A 20329-nucleotide genomic window follows, 5' to 3' on the forward strand; every position below is an offset into this window, starting at 1 on the left:
CGATAAGGTTTGCCCAATTATTCAACCTTAGATTGTTTACACGCTACATCTGCATCACATCGGCAGCAGGATTGAAACGGGACATTTAAAGCAGCCGACAAGACCATTTCAACTTCACTTCAGTCCCAACGCCTGGAGCGTATATAATAAATACCCTATTTTTTTTATTCTGTATTACTGCTATATAGACTGCACTTTATATTACATAAGATGAACACTTTTGCATTGTTTGTACTTTTAGTCCGAATAATCCAAGATGGCACCAAGGCAGGGCGCCGTCGTAAGAGTTTTCATGTGTGCTGGCTGTTTAGTGTGTCTGTTTGTCCTGGATATGCTTGCCATTGTAAAGTATGATCACGTAACACTTTTGGGGATTCGGGATGAAGTTTGTGGACAGTCAAATATCATTCCTATATTGAGATGTAATGACTTTGACGCGTGCCCCACATCGAGGAAAAGCGAGGTGGGCTGCTCGTGAAGCTACGCAGGTGCCGTTCACATATCCCTCTGCCATCTATCTATAGGGATGGGTATCGAGAACCGGTGTTGTGGTCTGAGTTTGCGCCGTTCTCATTTTACCACGCGCATGCGCAAATCGATTTTTTTTTCGCGGTCAACTTCCGGGAGGTCTAGAATTACCATTTCTTGCGGCGATCTTCAACCGAGCAGACGTATTTTGAAATAACTGTATTTAGACCAGCCTGGTAAAATCAGTCTGGCTAAGTAATCAGTGAGATAATCAATTCAAAATTCATTTATTTATGAAGTTGAAGGATCCATTTGGAGATCAAACACAAAAATAAATTTGTTGTTCTGGTAAATTCAGACTTGCCTGGTAAATTTATACCAGTCTGGTAAAATCAGACCAAGCTGGTAAAATCAGATAACTAGTAACCACAATTATAATGGTTAAATCAATAAGCATCAATAGAAAGTGACAGGACTTTACTTGTGGTTCCAATTAAAAAAATTATTTAATATATTTGCTTGGCAAATATACCATGCAAATTTACCATCTCAGACCAGTGTCACCGTCTGAGATTACCACAAGTCTCAATATACCAAGATGGTAAGTTCAGACCGTGACACCGGTTCCTTTCGGGTATCATTAAGAAATGATTCGATCCACTGACATCAATAAGCTTTTTGCTTAACGATTCTGTTATTGGTCCTTCAGAGTGGCTGTTGTTTTGGGGGGTGTTTGTCAGGAAAATGATCATTTCTCTACATTGATTACAGACCCTGCAGCGGGTCCGTAATCAACTTTTCTGCAGCGTGGCTTAGCTTTGAACCTTGAACCAATCGAAGCAGTGGTTCGCAGATTGAAGCAATGCTTTGATCTATTGCTTCGTTTATTCTTTCTTTCTTTCGTTTAATTTTCACCCGCTAAAACCCTAAAGAGCATATGTCTGTGAGTATTATTTACCATTTCTATGTTAAACCGACCTGTTATGGTCTTCTGAAACAGTTGATAGATGTATTTTATAACTTAAAAACGGGAGCGATGCTAACACGTTAGCGTGTCTATGACATTTTCAATGTTAAAAGTTAGCATTAAGCAGTTGCAGCTGTCATCACGTTCGAGTGCATTTGTTTTCAAATTGTAATATTTCTTAAATGTATTTTTGTTTATATATTAGTAATCTAATGATTATTATATACAATATATACTTATTATATACAATTTTAGAGAAAGAGACAAAAAGAACCTGAATAGAAACACAACAGAAAATATAAAAGCAACTAACAATGAACATACATAAATAAATAAATACATACAGAAATAAGTGTTTCCTGTGAACACCTAGTGACTCTCACACCTCCATTTCATCCCTGTCTTATTTAAGTTTAATGACAGTTTGTTTCAGTCAAACCATATTTTCAATGTGTTAATTTCTTCAGTGATTTCCTCCAGAACTATCTGCCAAGCTAGAAAACTGCTGCATCCTAGTAAGAGCAGAATACTACTGCATCTGAATAATGAATAAGGAAAGTTGGGTTTTTTTCTCACCTAAATGGATTCAGCACTCACTCCAGTTTATTGTCTGGAATAGTCCCAGATTATATTTCAGAGCTTCTAGAATTCAAACATTTTCGTGCAGGTGGTGTTGGGGGGTAATTTTGGGTTTCAGCTTTTTTGTTTTTCACCACTTTCCTCCCTGAATATGTCAATCGTGAGTCACTTTTGTGCGGATTAAAGTTACTAACTGGGACGCCTGTCTTATTGCGAGAAAGAAACGAGAATCGTCCTCCATTCTGTTCACACAGCTCCAAACACTGCGCGGCTCTCTGACGAGTCAAGGTAGAACAATAGAATCTAGTCGGAATTAATAAATTTAAAGCGAAACACCATTTTGTTTATTTTTATTTATGTCCAGAGATCAAGGATACAGTGACCAATTTCATATTTATTTACTTTAAGACTCACTGAAATACATAGAAAACCTGTAAAGCCTACTTTTAGTACAAAATTCAAGAGGTATCAATAAGGGAATCGGATTGATAAGCAGAATCGAAAATGGCATCGATATCGATAAAATCTTATCAATACCCATCCCTATCTATCTACCTGGCAAACGTCCAGTCGCTTTCTAATAAGTCGGATGATCTGCTGATGCACATCCAGACCCAGCGTGAGGCCCGGGACTGCTCCATGTTCTGCTTGACTGAGAGGTGGCTGCAGAACAACATGCCGGATTCTACTTTCCAGCCATCAGGCTTCACAGTTCACCGCTCGGACAGAGTAAAAGAGCGCACCGGGAAATCAAAAGGAGGAGGTGTGGTCTTTCTTATTAATGAACTTTGGCGCACAGACTGCGTCGTAGTAAACAAAACCTGCAACACTAACCTCGAATGTCTTGTTGTGAAGCTCCGCCCCTTTTATCTTCCACGGGAGTTTTCTGTGTTTTTGTGTGGTGTGGTGTTTTCACCTACGGGCGGACACTTATGCTGCTCTGAGTGTATTAAGCAGCATTCTGCTCAAATTACAGCACTCCCACCCAAATGCTGTAGTTATAGCTGGTGACTTTAATAAATGCAATCTCAAATCTGTTCTCCCAAACTACTACCAGCATGTTAAACAGCCTACTAGAGGAGGGCATTTTTTGGATCACTGTTACAGCAATGTAAAGTCTGTATATCCCTCTAGCCTTAGACCGGCTTTTGGGAAAATGGGATCGCTCTTCTGTATTGCTTCTTCCTTCTTACATACAGAGGAGCAGTTAAAATCTACATTGCGCACTGTCCAGTGTTGGACAAAGGACAATGAAATTAAATTACAGGGCTGCTTTGATGCCACAGACTGGACTGTGTTTTGATCAGAAAATGTAGATGAGTACTGTGATGCAATAATAGGGTACACTGAATTTTGTATTGATTGCTGCATCCCTAAAAAGGTAGTCAGACAAATTGCTGGCCAAAAACCATGGTTCAATACGGACGTGAAAAAGAAACTACAACAGCGGGCTCTGGCTTTTAAATCTGGCAATGCAGCTGCTTATAAGCTGTCCAGATATTTATTAGAGCAGTCCGTTAAGGCCACAAAACGAGCCTACGGGACTAAAATTGAAGGTCACTTTATGGAGGGGGACCCACAACGCATGTGGCAAAGTATAAACTTTGTCACCTCTTGCAGACGTAAAGGAGGCCTCAGTATAGATTCTGATCCCTCTTTGCCAAATAAGCTTAATCAGTTTTATTGTCATTTTGAAACTGAATATATGAAATCGGCTGAACTGGTGGACAAAGGTCTGGAAAGCTCCCGGCCCGGATGGCATCCCACCTCGCGTCCTTAAACTGTGCTCTGAGCAGCTTTCTTTTGTACTGACAGATCTTTTTAATGTATCTGTTATGTGTCGACGCGGGTTGAGGAGCGGACCTGCGTCTGACTGAACCCAGCGCTAAAATAACCAGAAAGCGGTTCCAATAACAAAACAATTTATTTTCCCCCTTGTCTGCAATACTCGGTGTACAAACATAAAATGCGTCTGTCTGGCGGAGTGAAGGACGGCACGCTCTCCAGCGCCCAAAGGGATCGAAGCCCAGCGCCTCTGGACCCACGTTCACCGCCAAACACCCCCCAGGTGGACACGACAAACCGACTCTGTGAAGGATAGAAAAGGTGAGGTAAGTCAGCAGCTACAACTAATATCCTTCAAAGACACACACTATGAGCAACACATTCTGGTCTGAATTTAAGCTTTATGTAAATGAGCAGCTTCTCACAACAGGTGGAGGATCATCTGTCCGCACGCCACGGCCGTGAGAAGCAAGCTGCACAACTCTCATCAATATTCACATATACTGCGTAACAAAATACCAAATTACTGTTAACAATTATTCAGACAATCAAATCACCTCTGATGTGTGCTGACAGCATGTGTCCCTCACCCGTCCTCCTTCACAGGCACGATGTGTCAAACCCAGGCGCGGTCCTCAGCGTCTCACAAACGAACATCACAAGGTTGAGTTCCCAGCAATTCTGCTTGAATCACACATGGCTTAAATGCAGAACGCCATCTCATTATCTGCTTCAGCTGAAAGTCTTTAAGGTTGCACGTGAGCACCATCCACAGGTGCTGCATATCACGTTGATGAGGGTGAAGGACTCTTCTGCAAGCACCTTCTCCACAGACAATAAATCAGTTTGCATACCACCTGGAGAGCAAAGAAAAGAAAACCAAAATGTCCAGCCAAACCCCCCCAACACACAACAGTATCACTCAAATTCTGCACTGTTCCTCTCAGCTTCTAGAAATCTACTATTGTTCCAGTGCCTAAGAAGTCACCGGTGACGTGTTTGAATGACTATCGGCCGGTGGCCCTCACATCTGTACTCATGGAAAACCTTTGAGCGGCTTGTAGTTAGACTGTGTCAAAAATCAAATTTCTATGTCTATGGACCCGCTGAAGTTTGCATACAGACAAAACAGGAATGTTAAGGATGCAATTTCCTTTGCTCTGAACACCGTCTATAAACAGCTAGACACAGGGAAATCCTATGCAAGAATGCTTTTTATAGACTATAGTTCAGCTTTTAATTCGATGATCCCAGTGAAGCTCATTCATAAACTAAAGAGTCTTAACTTGGATGACGCCTTGTGCAAATGGATTTTAAATTTTTTAACTTGCAGACCACAAAGAGTGAAAATGAATGATTTCATGTCGGATGAGCTGTGTGTTAGTACTGGTTCCCCGCAAGGCTGTATTTTAAGCCCTCTGCTTTTCACTTTGTACACACACGACCTTGTTGCATCTTGTGAAAATAATGTGATAATCAAATATGCTGATGATACAACTATCATTGGACTGATCAGTTCAAATGATGAATCATTTTATCGTGCAGAGATAGAGAATGTTGTTCTCTGGAGTTAGGAAAACAATCTATTACTGAACACTTCAAAAACGTGTGAACTGGTGATAGATTTTAGTCACAATAGGAACCATGATCCTATTATTATCCATAACTCTGTGGTGCAAATTGTTGAGAAATGTAAATTCTTGGGTGTGTTTCTTTCCCATGATTTGAAATGGAACTCAGATACTTCCAATATTGTTAAGAGAGCAAGGCAGCGTCTCTTCTTTTTACATAAGCTGAGAGAATTTACACAAAACCAAAAGATTTTCCTAAACTTTTATCATTGCGTAATTGAGAGTGTACTTTCAAGCTGTTTTACTGTGTGGTTTGGTAATCTCACTGTAAAAGAAAAAAAGAGTTTAAACCAAGTGGTCTGCTCAGCCAGCAGGACCATCGGCTGCACTTTGCTGGTATTGGAGGTGATTTACAAAGCCAGACTTTTAACTCGGGCTTTGCAGATCATTAATGACACTTCAAGTCATCCGTCTATGGCCATATTTGAATTTCTTCCCTCTGGAAAAAGATTCTGTTGTGTTAAATGCTCTACTGTCCGACACTCGAGGAGTTTTTTCCCCACAAGCTGTGAGGATTCTGAACGGCACACTTTGAATTTTGGATTTGCACAAAGCACTTTATATAGTGCATTTTATTTATTTATTTATTGATTGATTGATTGCACATTAACAATGCACTTTGATATTTCCATTGTTTAATTTGTTTTTAATTTGCTTTTTTATGAACTCCTTAATTTTAGATTTGTACATATTTGTTTTCCTCAGGCGTTTGGTTGTTTTCTTGTTCGTGATATAGTTTTTAGATGTTTTAGAATTTACATGGCATTTGTTTACCATGTGTTCACGTCTTGTGGTATAGTTTTTAATGTCAACAGCGCACTTGAGCTTCTTGCACCGTTTTTTCCAATGTGGTTTCTGTAACTGCAAATGGCCAATAAACTGAACTGAATAAGGTTTGACTCATTTCAATATCCCGGAATTTCCATATATATATACATATATATATATATATATATATATATATATATATGTATATATATATATATACACACACACACACAATTACAATATACTATTTACCTACTATTTACCTGCAGTTCATATGTGTGCCAAACTGTGATGTCTACCTCGTATGGATCAGCTATGATTCGTTACACCACTAGTAACCAAAGGTGTATCTTTAACCAGTCCCTCAAAAAAGAAGCATGTTCAGCCAAAAACTGCTTCTCCCCATGCAGGACCAACAGGCCGAAAAGCTCCTTTGTCCCTCAGGCCCAGGGGTGCTTAAAAGGGAAGAATAAGGAGAAGGATTCTAGGGGGCTATGATTGACAGGGGTCCAGAGAGGCCCCTAATACACTCAACAAAAATATAAACGCAACACTTTTGGTTTTGCTCCCATTTTGTATAAGATGAACTCAAAGATCTAAAACTTTTTCTACATACACAATATCACCATTTCCCTCAAAATTTGTTCACAAACCAGTCTAAATCTGTGATAGTGAGCACTTCTCCTTTGCTGAGATAATCCATCCCACCTCACAGGTGTGCCATATCAAGATGCTGATTAGACACCATGATTAGTGCACAGGTGTGCCTTAGACTGCCCACAATAAAAGGCCACTCTGAAAGGTGCAGTTTTATCACACAGCACAATGCCACAGATGTCGCAAGATTTGAGGGAGCGTGCAATTGGCATGCTGACAGCAGGAATGTCAACCAGAGCTGTTGCTCGTGTATTGAATGTTCATTTCTCTACCATAAGCCGTCTCCAAAGGCGTTTCAGAGAATTTGGCAGTACATCCAACCAGCCTCACAACCGCAGACCACGTGTAACCACACCAGCCCAGGACCTCCACATCCAGCATGTTCACCTCCAAGATCGTCTGAGACCAGCCACTCGGACAGCTGCTGAAACAATCGGTTTGCATAACCAAAGAATTTCTGCACAAACTATCAGAAACCGTCTCAGGGAAGCTCAACTGCATGCTCGTCGTCCTCATCGGGGTCTCGACCTGACTCCAGTTCGTCGTCGTAACCGACCTGAGTGGGCAAATGCTCACATTCGCTGGCGTTTGGCACGTTGGAGAGGTGTTCTCTTCACGGATGAATCCCGGTTCACACTGTTCAGGGCAGATGGCAGACAGTGTGTGTGGCGTCGTGTGGGTGAGTGGTTTTCTGATGTCAATGTTGTGGATCGAGTGGCCCGTGGTGGCGGTGGGGTTATGGTATGGGCAGGCGTCTGTTATGGACGAAGAACACAGGTGCATTTTATTGATGGCATTTTGAATGCACAGAGATACTGTGACGAGATCCTGAGGCCCATTGTTGTGCCATACATCCAAGAACATCACCTCATGTTGCAGCAGGATAATGCACAGCCCCATGTTGCAAGGTTCTGTACACAATTCTTGGAAGCTGAAAATGTCCCAGTTCTTGCATGGCCGGCATACTCACCGGACATGTCACCCATTGAGCATGTTTGGGATGCCCTGGACCGGCGTATACGACAGCATGTACCAGTTCCTGCCAATATCCAGCAACTTCGCACAACCATTGAAGAGGAGTGGACCAACATTCCACAGGCCACAATTGACAACCTGATCAACTCTATGCGAAGGAGATGTGTTGCACTGCATGAGGCAAATGGTGGTCACACCAGATACTGACTGTAATTGCCCCCCAATAAAACAAAACTGCACCTTTCAGAGTGGCCTTTTACTGTGGGCAGTCTAAGGCACACCTGTGCACTATTCATGGTGTCTAATCAGCATCTTGATATGGCACACCTGTGAGGTGGGATGGATTATCTCAGCAAAGGAGAAGTACTCACTATCATAGATTTAGACTGGTTTGTGAACAATATTTGAGGGAAATGTTGGAACAGTTGTAGCCAATAAGCCAGTAATATTGACATTTATATTTGTATTTACTTTTTGCAAATTGTTTCTTACTTTTACTTCTGATACTCTGTGTGCTTCTTACCCTGTGTGCTAAAGTCCAATGCTGCTGGAACCTCAATTCCCCTGAGGGAGTCTTCCCAAGGAATGAATAAAGTTCTGTCTCATCTAATCTAAATAACCATTCTAAATATCTAATTATGTAGAAGTGTTCGTATCAAAATTTGACCTTTCTCTGTGACCTTGACTTATAATTGATTTCTCTATAAATCAAAATCACGTTTTCCTTTGCTCCACCAACTTTGGTCCAAACAGGATCATAACTATTCTAGTTATTTTGTTCATAAAGGGACAGAAAGACAGACATTCAGAACAAACAACACCACTCCTGTATGTCCTACTAATCTAATGCAATTAAACCGGCAGACATAATTACTGACAATCTATTAAAAAGAATGGTTGGCACAACTCAGCTTTTGTTAAGCAACATTTAAGAAACATTTCCTTCTTGCAAATAGAGATTAATGTTCAAGGAACAATCATGTCATGGTATCTTCCGATGACTAAGCACTCAGGCAGGTTTACACCTGCATGACCTGCAACGAGGATTACAGCTTCACAGGATTATTCAAGTGCTGCTGCCTGGACCTTGAAATAGATTAGCGTGACGCCAGATTCAACAGAAGGCAATCAGGGCTGAAGAACTCCAAGGTACTGAAGGCACAGTTTGGATGACATTATCAAATAAAGAATGAGTATGTTCTTCTGACACAATAGACCTCTCTTCATCACATACCCTTGATCAGTGGTGTAGTCTACGTGGAACGCAGGTAGACGCCGTCTCCTCACCTAAAAAGACCCAGAATTTCCGTCTGCCCACTTCAAATTGCCCCGGGGAACGTGACGGTGTAAATAAAATGAGCGCTTATTGACTAATTTTATTTCTCCCTTTAAAAGACAGCCATCAGCCGTCCATCACTGCAGAGTGCACCGTATGTGTCCCATCCCCATTCCCCCCGGCTTGCTCTGCTAGATAAGAGTTTTGATTGGCTCATAGATAGATGGGGGCTGGGCTACCAGCTAATCAGCGCAAAAGCCGCACACGAACAAGAAGAATGCTGGAGAAAGTATCGATGGTGATTATTACCCGAAAAAATGAAAAGAAAACATGCCTCGGTTTTAGATTTTTTTTCGAGAACGTCCACCTGCTGCTTCAGGGCCGATTGATGAAGTTTGCACCCTTAGTGGAGGAGATAAACCTGGCACTGTCTGCATTGCTGGTAAGTGGGCTAGCCTACGACAGCTAGTTTTTTTTTTATTTGTTCACTAAGCTAATGGGCCTTTCACACTGAATACGTTAGACACATCAAATGCATCAAAAAACGGTCTAAAAAGCATTATTTTTAATGAGGCGCATTGCTTTTTAGATGCATCAGAAGCGTCGCGTCAAAAACTGAGCTAAACCGACACTTCTAACAGGAGCGCGCATTGCAGCTTGTCAGCAGGCTGACGCGTCAAAGTTCAATCTAATCCAACTTTCGATGCTCTGAGCCGTGACGTACCTTTGCGTTGTCCAATAGGAACGACGCGTCGGGCCAAAACACGGAAGACTAGTGGCAGAAGCCACTGATCTGTACAAAACGGATCGGTACAGAAACCACTGATCTGTACAAAACGGATCGGTACAGAAACCACTGATCTGTATGAAATGGATTGGTACACAAACCACTGATCTGTACAAAACAAACGTGTCACAGGACTCCTCATTTATGGAGCAGTTTTCTGAAGAAAAATCCTTGGAAATGTTTTTTGTTGTTGTTTGTTACCTCAGAATTTCTGATTACTGTTAAACAGACACTGTAAATAAATACAAATGTTTATTATAAATGCAACAGGAAATAATTTAACAATGACTGCAGTGATTGTAAAGTAGGATTTCTGTGACATAAACCTCTTGATGAATTTTTTTAATGGTCATTTCAACTTGTAATTTTGCCAAAATATGTAATTGCCTTTAATGTTGTTATCACGACAGAGTCATTTCTAAAATATGAATTTGAGCACAATAAGTGGAGAGCTTCCACCTGTGCAAATGTCTTTTGACTTTGATTCGTGGACATTTTTAATGATCCGTTCATTTATTGTTAAAATATAAAATGAAACAGCTTTTAACAGCGTCTAAACTGTACACAAACAACGTGGAGACATGCAGATTATATGAAGGGTGAATCTTGCAGCTGCTGAATTTGACAGTACAGGCTCATATCCGGTACTAAATAGAGGGAAGAAAAGTGAACTCTTGCAATATACTTAGTTGGGAGGCAATAATCTGCTCCTTATTATTGTTAAGAGAACTTTTCTTTCTTAATAATAAGGAGTCACAGTCACTTTTTTTTTGAGTGACTGTGACTTAAAGTTGTCTTATTTACTGTTAAACAATGCACAGTAGCTTGCATATGATACTTTTGGCTGGATTTAAACATATTTCATTCCTGGTTTATGACCTGATTAAATTTCTTTGTTAAATTAGGTTTTCAGATGCCAAAAAATAAATGTATTTGATCTTTGTATTTTTTTAATCACTCTTTTAGATTTACTGTTGTATACTGTATTTTGCAATTGGTGCAAATTGCTTACTTACATTTTGACACATTTCTCACATTTATAGTGGCAAATATAGAATATAAATGATCAGATAGAAAGTATAGATCTATTTGTTGTTATGGTGTTAAAAATTTTAATAACCGGGGCGCAACGCACGGAGTTGATGACGGGCAAAAAACATAGTCTAGCCACTTCAAAAATGTAGACAACACCACTGCCCTTGATCTTATTTCATCACACTTAACAGAAAATACTCATCCCTTCCATCACAGATCTACTCCACAAAGTTGGTCTTAAATTAAGAAGAAATGTCTTAAATTATTTCATGGATAAGGTAGAGGCATTAACGTGGATCATCTCACCTGTTCAAATCATAGAGACATCATGACACCAGGCAGCTTCACACGGCTGCTGCATGTGAGAAGAACACCGGAAGATGAAACCTGTGTTCCTCCTGACACCCATCCGATTCTCCTGGATCCTAATCTCTTGTATTCAATTCCAAAAATATAAATTTTGAGGCACGAACATGGATCCCATACAAAAAAATGACTTGTCCTAAATTAATTTTCTTTCCCAAAGCTATTCAATTACACTTTTGTTGTTATCGGGTTAGTTAAGGACTGGTAACAGCTGTACCTCACTTCACTGTGTGCAGCCTTCAGCATATTAAGTGAGTGTAAATAATGAATGGATCAATGAGCGGAAGCTAGTCAAGACCTCATTTGTTATTCTGGATAGGTATCTGATGTACTGTAACTCTGATCTTGGTCTTGGTTCTGACTCAAAGACACAAATCAAACAGTATGTTAGGGTCCTGAGGCCGTTTGGTGCCATTGCTTATCCCAAGTTACCATAGCGTGAAGCAAATGAGACTCAACAAGTCCTCCTGGATGGGATGTCAGTCTTTCACAGGTTACTTCATCAGCCAAGGCTGATACCCATGTTCAGAAGGCAGCAGACTGGGACAGTCCAGGATGGACTGGGATGGACCGAGTGTCTGCCTGGCTGGTTGCCATGTAGGAACCAAGGCAGCTCTTTGGTGGGGCACCAACATATACTCACATATTTCACATTCATTCATTTAACAGAACTTTAAAAGATGTGTAACACTTGCAATCAACTTTATATCTTTTATCTGCTGACAAATGAAGGAAATAATGACAGAATAACAGAACTTTTCATGAATCAGCTTTGTCCATTTTCAGTCTTGGTCCTGTAAAAATTGAAGATGACGCCCAACAACTAAGCCTCAGTCATCCTTACCCAGGCTGGGTTTGAACTCTCTTGGTTTGCTATGAGGCAGTGGTACGTTTGCATGTCCATGCTGCCCCAGTCGTAAATAATTTTAAGTAATTAACAAAGACCTAAATGTGTCACTTTGGAACTTCTCCATTGTTATGAGTATTATACACAATCTGGGGTATCTGTCAGTCAATTGGATCAACTTTACCCTTCACCTAACCCTAACCGTCAACCCTAATCTGTACGCAACAACAACTTGTCCATTATCTTTTCTCATTTGTCAACAGGAACCCATTTCCAATTTATCTGCTCTTACAGTACGATGGCCAACTTTAGTTCTGACCATCGGAATTCTTTGCTTTATAGTTTCTGTTTAAGCAAATACATTTTCAGCAAGCATCTTTTACGTGAAGCATGTGTTGCTGCCATTACTGTCCAAACATGACCTGATAAGTTCGGCAGGAACTCCCTGCCTGCTGCATCCCCCCATCTCAAACCCATTGTGATACCTTTATGGGTACCCTCGGTGTAATGAATAGTGACGTGAAGAGTAAACACATTCATGGTACACCAGTTTCCAGGCTACCATCTTATGGTGAACACCAGCGTGGGGAATGATAATTGTATGTCTTGTAAATAACTTTTAACTGGATTAGAATGTGTTCCTAAAATAAATTCCCACAGACAGGGTTTGTTTAGCGTTTGACAAAGAAATCCCTGCACTGTTTTAAGGCTAATTTACTATATACTGACACCAAAACCTGCTGCGAACATCTAAGAGACTCTCAGGTAATGCTTTAGTTTTGTCAACATGTCTCTCCAAATTCACATTTTTTGTACATCCACCAGAAGTATGTATCAACTCAAACTAGACTACATTAAAGGACTTTCTTCATTCCGGTTTATGCTAATATAGACTATTGAGTCAAGTCAGGTCTGAGAGCAGTCACTCGTCACCCTGGCTCCTGGTTGCCAACTACGCATGCAGACAACCAGTCCATCCTCACCTTCCAAATGTATCCATCTATCTCTCAGGTGAAACATGGGCTTCGCTTTGGCCTTTTCTAGTTTCTGGGCTCCAACAGAAAGTCTCCAGTAACTCAGATAAAGGTCCTCAGAGAAGTACTGGTCTTCACCAAGATGCCCCCTTGTAAAAGGCCAAGGGGATGTCTGCATTTTACCAGGCTGTAGCAGACAGAAGTGAGGATGGATCGGTTGTTTGCCTTGGTATTTGATATCTAGGACCCAAGTTGGTTCTGCAGCATGTTGGAAGTGGTGATTCACGGCACCAGCCCATCCTCCCAGAACCTACAAGGGGTCCTCAACACTGAGGCATTGGCATGCTGGATCATGCCAAGGAAAGTGCACAACATAGCCAAAATGTCATAGCTGACATCCCTCACAATGTAACTAGTCCACCTCATCCGATGCTCTGTCAGTAACAATTGATTTAACAAGTCATTCCAATGGGAGCCAATCCTAGTACCAAAGACTTCCAGTTGCTTAGCCAGTGGGCTTGGAATAATGCTTCAACTTGATGAGGTTCCACAAAACTCAACACATGGTGGACTTTCACATAGTCAGCTGAAATCAACACCCATCAAAATCTGAAGTACTTTTAATTCTCCATTCTGTTGGCCAACATCTGTTTTTGATTTCACACCGAGACAAGATCAGAATTAAGATCCAAGCATGCATACAGTATTTCAATATACATTTCTGTATAAAGTATTTTCTTGATTAAGAGTATAACGTGCACTTCGTCCTACATTGTATCCCCATGAGGATGACAGCGGCATACTGGTCTCCAACATGGAGTGTCAGTAATGTCAGAGTGTCTGCTGTACAAATCCTGACACCACAAAAGTTTGAAATGAGATTTTACAAGAACAGACATTCTGTACATATACCCTGACTACATTTAACTGTAAAGCAGTAGACAAACAATTTTACACGATATGATGCCTTTAAAATAAATTTAAAAGCAGCGTCTTTGTCCATTCATTATGTGAGTGTAACTTCAGTTACTGTTGAATGTCACCACACTGCAATCAAATACCAAATCCTTAAAGATGCAAATATCCCCAAGACAGCTGGGCTGCTGGCTGTCAGCCAGTGGATGTCTCCAGAGATGAAATCACCACTTGTGTTGATGCTAAAAAAAAAAGGACACACCACACCCAGTATGCTGGATTTTTGTTTTTAGTATCAAACTTACTGAAAGGTTTGACGAAGCTTGCACCAGCTTCATCTGCGGTCTCCCCGTCTGACTTGTTTTCTTCTGTACTCTGTTCACTTCGTTCCCGTCTATCCTTGTGGCTTGACTTGCGTCTGTGACGTCTCCTCCGGTGGTAACTCTTGGGAACATGCACACCAATGTAGACGGTGTGGTGACCTGCCGCGACACAAAACCAACACCGTAGGTCAGATTAAAGGGTGGTGAATACTTAATCCAGTGTGATGAGATAAGAAATGCCTGTCAAAGGGTACAAGTGTCTGTATTTTTGGTTTCTGTTGCTGAAACAGGAAAAAACTCTTCTGATAAGCTTTAAGTTTGGCCTTTCAAGATCACATAAGGTCATACAGTCAGTATAATGGTGATATAATGACTTCATATTAGTATATCACTAGTGTGTTGCTCGTGGGGATCCATGGGCTCTAGACTGGGTTGTGTTTACAAAATAGGTAGCTGACAATTTTCAAGGGTGGTAATAAATTATGTAAAGTTTCTATAATGAGTTGGGATGGTGTGTGAGTCCAGAATGTTTTTAGAACAGTAGACCTCAACAGTTTTTAAACCATTTATCCATTTATCTATGTAATGCGAGTGGACACAGACACAGGATTGTTCTCGATACCTTCTTCTCGCTCTCCTGTGGGGTGTGGTTAATTAGATAAAACTACTTCCTTGTTCAGGAAATGTTCAGGAAACAATTGTTGAGAGCGAGAAACAGAGATACACAGCAAGCACTCAAATGATGAGCTTATCGGTCTGAGTTAAGCAACCGTGCATCTGTCTTGTAAACCATGCATTCCATTAGCATCTCTTGGGGGTTTTAATGATATCTTCAATGACCTCATTGAGGTCAGACTCGCTTTCGTGGATAAACCAAGGTACTCCTGAGGTTCACACGAAAGTTCACGCTTCCACCGCCGTCTCACAAACGTCTCAGAACTACTATTGTGTACAAAGACCCACCGTTTGACATCAAGCCAAAAGCTGATGCAGTTCTCTTTGTGTCCACGCTTAAGTGTTGGTTTGCCAAACACATGGATGTCTGAGTAAATCCAAGTAGGCGTCTCCACACACATTCTTTTGTGGCTTTAGCCGACAGCCAGAAATGGACAGGATTTAAACACCGTCTGAATCAGAATCAGAATTTCTTTATTGTCTTATGAAGTGAGAATAAGACCCAATTAAAAGTCTAAAGTCAGACACAATAAAAACAATACAATATAAAAAAGCACCATACACATACACAAAATCACTATCAAATGTCAAATGTTCAGTCCAAAGTTCATGCCAAAACTGGGGGGAAAAAACACTACAAAGTACTGCAAAAAGCGCAATGTGTGGATATGCAAATAAGCAATAGTAGTGCAAGAAAAACACCTAAGGGCTAATTACCATTAAGCAATTAGCCTGTCTGAAATATCATTGTGGAGTTAACCATCCACGTACATTTAACACTAAAACTACTTTTTATTTATTACCCGAGGTCATCAAATATGGCCGTCAGGTATTGCGAAGACTTTGCATCCGTCTGTGATCAGCGTAACTCCAGTCCTTTTACTGCCAGCGTCTTCAAATTCACAGGGAACATTCTTGGACAAGTTCAAAGATGGCTAACCTTGACCTATTTTAAAAGGTTAAAATGTCCCATTCTGTTTCAATCTGTTCAGTTCTTTTTTCTTTTTTTTTTGAGTGGCAGAGGTGACAGCCAATCAGAGTAGAGCTGCACCATGACATCAGTGGCTCATCTCTCTAAAATTGCTTCATTGATGTGTTTATATAACATATTTCTCATATATTCTCTAAAAGCTAACAAGAAATAAACACTTCTAACACTGAAAATGCTGTTTTTGGAATCTAATAACACCTCTGAAGTCATTTACAAGACATTTAGCGGACGATAGCATGGTGATGTCACAGGCTGGTAGCTAGCTGCAAACTCCATTATGTTTGTGTGTGAATATATCCTCTTTGTCATATATTATGTAAAAGCTACCAAGCAATAAACACTTCTAAAATTGAAAACCCTGTTGTTGTAATCTGATAACACCTCTAGAGTGATTTACAAGACATTTCACGGACGTCAGCGTGCACGCTAATGTCTGCTAAATCAAAGCTAATGTCTGCTCTTGTCAAAAGCTCATAATGTAAACTTTGTTTATGATTGAATGATTGAGCGATAGAGGGGCTTTACTGAACATGTACAAATTGTAAGTAAGACAATATGATCTTAATACTGAAGAGAAATAACAATAAATACATATATAATTATTCACACACACACACACGTGTATATATATATATATATATATATATATATATATATATATATATATATATATATATATATATATATATATATACATACATATATGTATATATATACACACACGTATATACACTCAACAAAAATATAAACGCAACACTTTTGGTTTTGCTCCCATTTTGTATGAGATGAACTCAAAGATCTAAAACTTTTTCCACATACACAATATCACCATTTCCCTCAAATATTGTTCACAAACCAGTCTAAATCTGTGATAGTGAGCACTTCTCCTTTGCTGAGATAATCCATCCCACCTCACAGGTGTGCCATATCAAGATGCTGATTAGACACCATGATTAGTGCACAGGTGTGCCTTAGACTGCCCACAATAAAAGGCCACTCTGAAAGGTGCAGTTTTATCACACAGCACAATGCCACAGATGTCGCAAGATTTGAGGGAGCGTGCAATTGGCATGCTGACAGCAGGAATGTCAACCAGAGCTGTTGCTCGTGTATTGAATGTTCATGACTCTACCATAAGCCGTCTCCAAAGGCGTTTCAGAGAATTTGGCAGTACATCCAACCAGCCTCACAACCGCAGATCACATGTAACCACACCAGCCCAGGACCTCCACATCCAGCATGTTCACCTCCAAGATCGTCTGAGACCAGCCACTCGGACAGCTGCTGAAACAATCGGTTTGCATAACCAAAGAATTTCTGCACAAACTGTCAGAAACCGTCTCAGGGAAGCTCATCTGCATGCTCGTCATCCTCATCGGGGTCTCGACCTGACTCCAGTTCGTCGTCGTAACCGACTTGAGTGGGCAAATGTTCACATTCGCTGGCATTTGGCACGTTGGAGAGGTGTTCTCTTCACGGATGATGCGAAGGAGATGTGTTGCACTGCATGAGGCAAATGGTGGTCACACCAGATACTGACTGGTATCCCCCCCATGAAACAAAACTGCACCTTTCAGAGTGGCCTTTTATTGTGGACAGTCTAAGGCACACCTGTGCACTAATCATGGTGTCTAATCAGCATCTTGATATGGCACACCTGTGAGGTGGGATGGATTATCTCAGCAAAGGAGAAGTGCTCACTATCACAGATTTAGACTGGTTTGTGAACAATATTTGAGGGAAATGGTGATATTGTGTATGTGGAAAAAGTTTTAGATCTTTGAGTTCATCTCATACAAAATGGGAGCAAAACCAAAAGTGTTGCATTTATATTTTTGTTGAGTATATGCATGTATGTATGTATGTATGTGTATATATATATATATATATGTATATATGTATGTATATATACATATATGTATATATGTATATATGTATGTATGTGTGTGTATATATATATATATATATATATATATATATATATACGAGGTCTTTGAGAAAAGTATCCGACCTTTTTATTTTATGCAAAAAATATATGGATTTGATTCATATGTTTTTACGTTAGCCAAGCTTGAACCTTCGTGCACATGCGTGAGTTTTTTCACGCCTGTCGGTTGCGTCATTCACCTGTGGGCAGGCTTTGAGTGAGCACTGGTCCACCCCTCTCGTCATTTTTTCATTGCGAGGAAATGGCGGAATGATTTGGGCTTTGTTCCATCAGAATTTTTTTCTGAAACTGTTAGTTAGTCGGTGAACATTTTATGGGCTTCACAGAGATTAAGGAGTGTTACTACTGCTTTAAGGATGGCCTACAATGGCGCACGGATGAGGACAAGTTGGGACATGCCCAGCTCTCCACAATTTCTCTTATACTCACTCAACTGGTAAGCACTGAACGCCGAGATAGGCATGTCCCAACTTGTCCTCTGACACTCCAAAACGGAGGCGTTCTTTGTCTCGCTCCATCAGCGAACCCATCGTGACGCGCGAAGCCTCCGGGCGGCTTTCCATGACAAAATCTCTTGTTAAAAGTGAAATCTGCCGGAAAATGGCTGATGTCCAGCTCTTGTGATAACCAGAGAAATTGTACACAATGGTCCCGGATCCATACAGCCATCCATTTAGAAATGAAATGGTCGTTTCAGCCTGTCGATCGTGGCTTGGAGCGCGGCGCGTCGTGCACCATTGTGGGCCATCCTTAAAGCGGTAGTAACACTCCTTAATCTCTGTGAAGCCCATAAAATTTTTACCGAAAGCCATGTGAATTTTCTGAATGGTTTCCAGCTGCCTGTCTCTAACAGTTTCTGAAAAAATTCTGATGGAACAAAGCCCAAACCATTCCGCCATTTCCTCGCAATGAAAAAACGACGAGAGGGGTGGACCAGTGCTCACTTTTTTTTTTTTTTTTTTTTTTTTTTAAATAAACAGGGTAGCAGCCTGAAATTACCTGATGGTGTGTAAGCAGAATACATTATTTGCTAGCAAAAAAGGCTTAATAAGACAACCGAGTACTATTAATACCTTCACCTGTGATGGGAACCATACAACATATGGATATGAAAATGTATATGGATATGAATAATAATAATACACAAAGTAAATGTGGATGCAAAACAATACAGCAAGCATCCATGACCCACATGATACACTGCACTGCAGTGTATCATGGAAAGTGTATAAACTGGAATGTGTATGTATGTATGTATGTATGTATAAAGTGGAAAGTGCCCATCATGGAAGGTTAATACCTTTCATGACGGGCACTTATCGGTCTGTGTGACCTTAATGCATGATAAAGAACTAAACACTTAGGACACTGAGTTTGACCTTTTGACCCTTGACTCAGAGTCAAGGGACATGTGACATGTAGAAAGGTCATATGTCTTTATATTAGTGTTTCAAAGCAAACAGGTGTAGCTTTATAGCCAGTTCCTCAAATTATCCATTCTAAATGAGTATTACCAGTGACAAAGAAAGACAGTAATTATCATGAAAAGACAGGACCTCAAAACCCAGGGAAGTTAACCAGCAACTGAGGTGAAGTTATGCTACAAACTTTAAGATTCAAGATTCAAGATTCAATACTTTATTGCCATGCAACCAATGCAAGTTACTAGGGATTTGTTTCAGTGTGCTCATAAATAAGAGACATAAAAAGCATAAGCATACACACAATACTCCACATAAAATCACACACATTATAACTGAAGAATTAAAAAAAAAATAAATAGACCCCCTTAACCTGAGTCAGGTTAAAGTGTCAAGTGCAAACATAGACTCAGCAGTGGCTTGTTAAAGTGCTAAGCGCAGTAGTACAGTATGCAGCAGATACAAAATGGACATATTGCACTAAAATGCTAAATAAATAAATTTATAAAAAGATAAAAAGAAATACAACAATGTATATGAGCTTAGTCATAGTCATAAAAACCTACTTTCATAGGGTGCTGGTGCAGGGTAGGAGAACTATTTAGGTGCTTAATGGCTCTGCAGTAGGTGCTGTTGAGAAAGCGTGATGTTTTAGTGGTTATGGCTCGTTTTAGTGGTTATGGCTGGTTATGGCTTTACGTTCATAGTGATGAATGCCATCAAGCACCTCTCAAGCAGTCAAGAAATACAGTGTGAGAGTATAATGTTAGAAGACATTGGGATGTTTTTAAAATGCTAATAGTCAGAAAAGCTTACCGTGTTTCTAAAAGTGGCAGCATCAAAGAAATGAGGGATTTCCATTAAAATATGGTTTTCTGAGCAATATTTTCAAATAAAAGCATTTTATTTTATTTGGTCTTTGAAAAGTCTTTGTCCAGTAA

At 40.3% G+C, this 20329-nt stretch overlaps 1 protein-coding gene across 1 annotated transcript in view; it reads right to left on the minus strand.

Annotated features, from left to right (window-relative positions):
- LOC117529027 (electrogenic sodium bicarbonate cotransporter 1-like) overlaps positions 1–20329 on the minus strand; it is a 112423-nt gene that overhangs the window by 77462 nt on the left and 14632 nt on the right. The window contains exon 3 of the mRNA XM_034191717.1: positions 14336–14512. Within this exon, the coding sequence (XP_034047608.1) occupies positions 14336–14512 (177 nt within the window). The remainder of the gene's footprint in view (positions 1–14335; positions 14513–20329) is intronic.

This window comes from Thalassophryne amazonica, chromosome 17, assembly GCF_902500255.1.
Source record: "Thalassophryne amazonica chromosome 17, fThaAma1.1, whole genome shotgun sequence".
NCBI lineage: Eukaryota > Metazoa > Chordata > Actinopteri > Batrachoidiformes > Batrachoididae > Thalassophryne > Thalassophryne amazonica.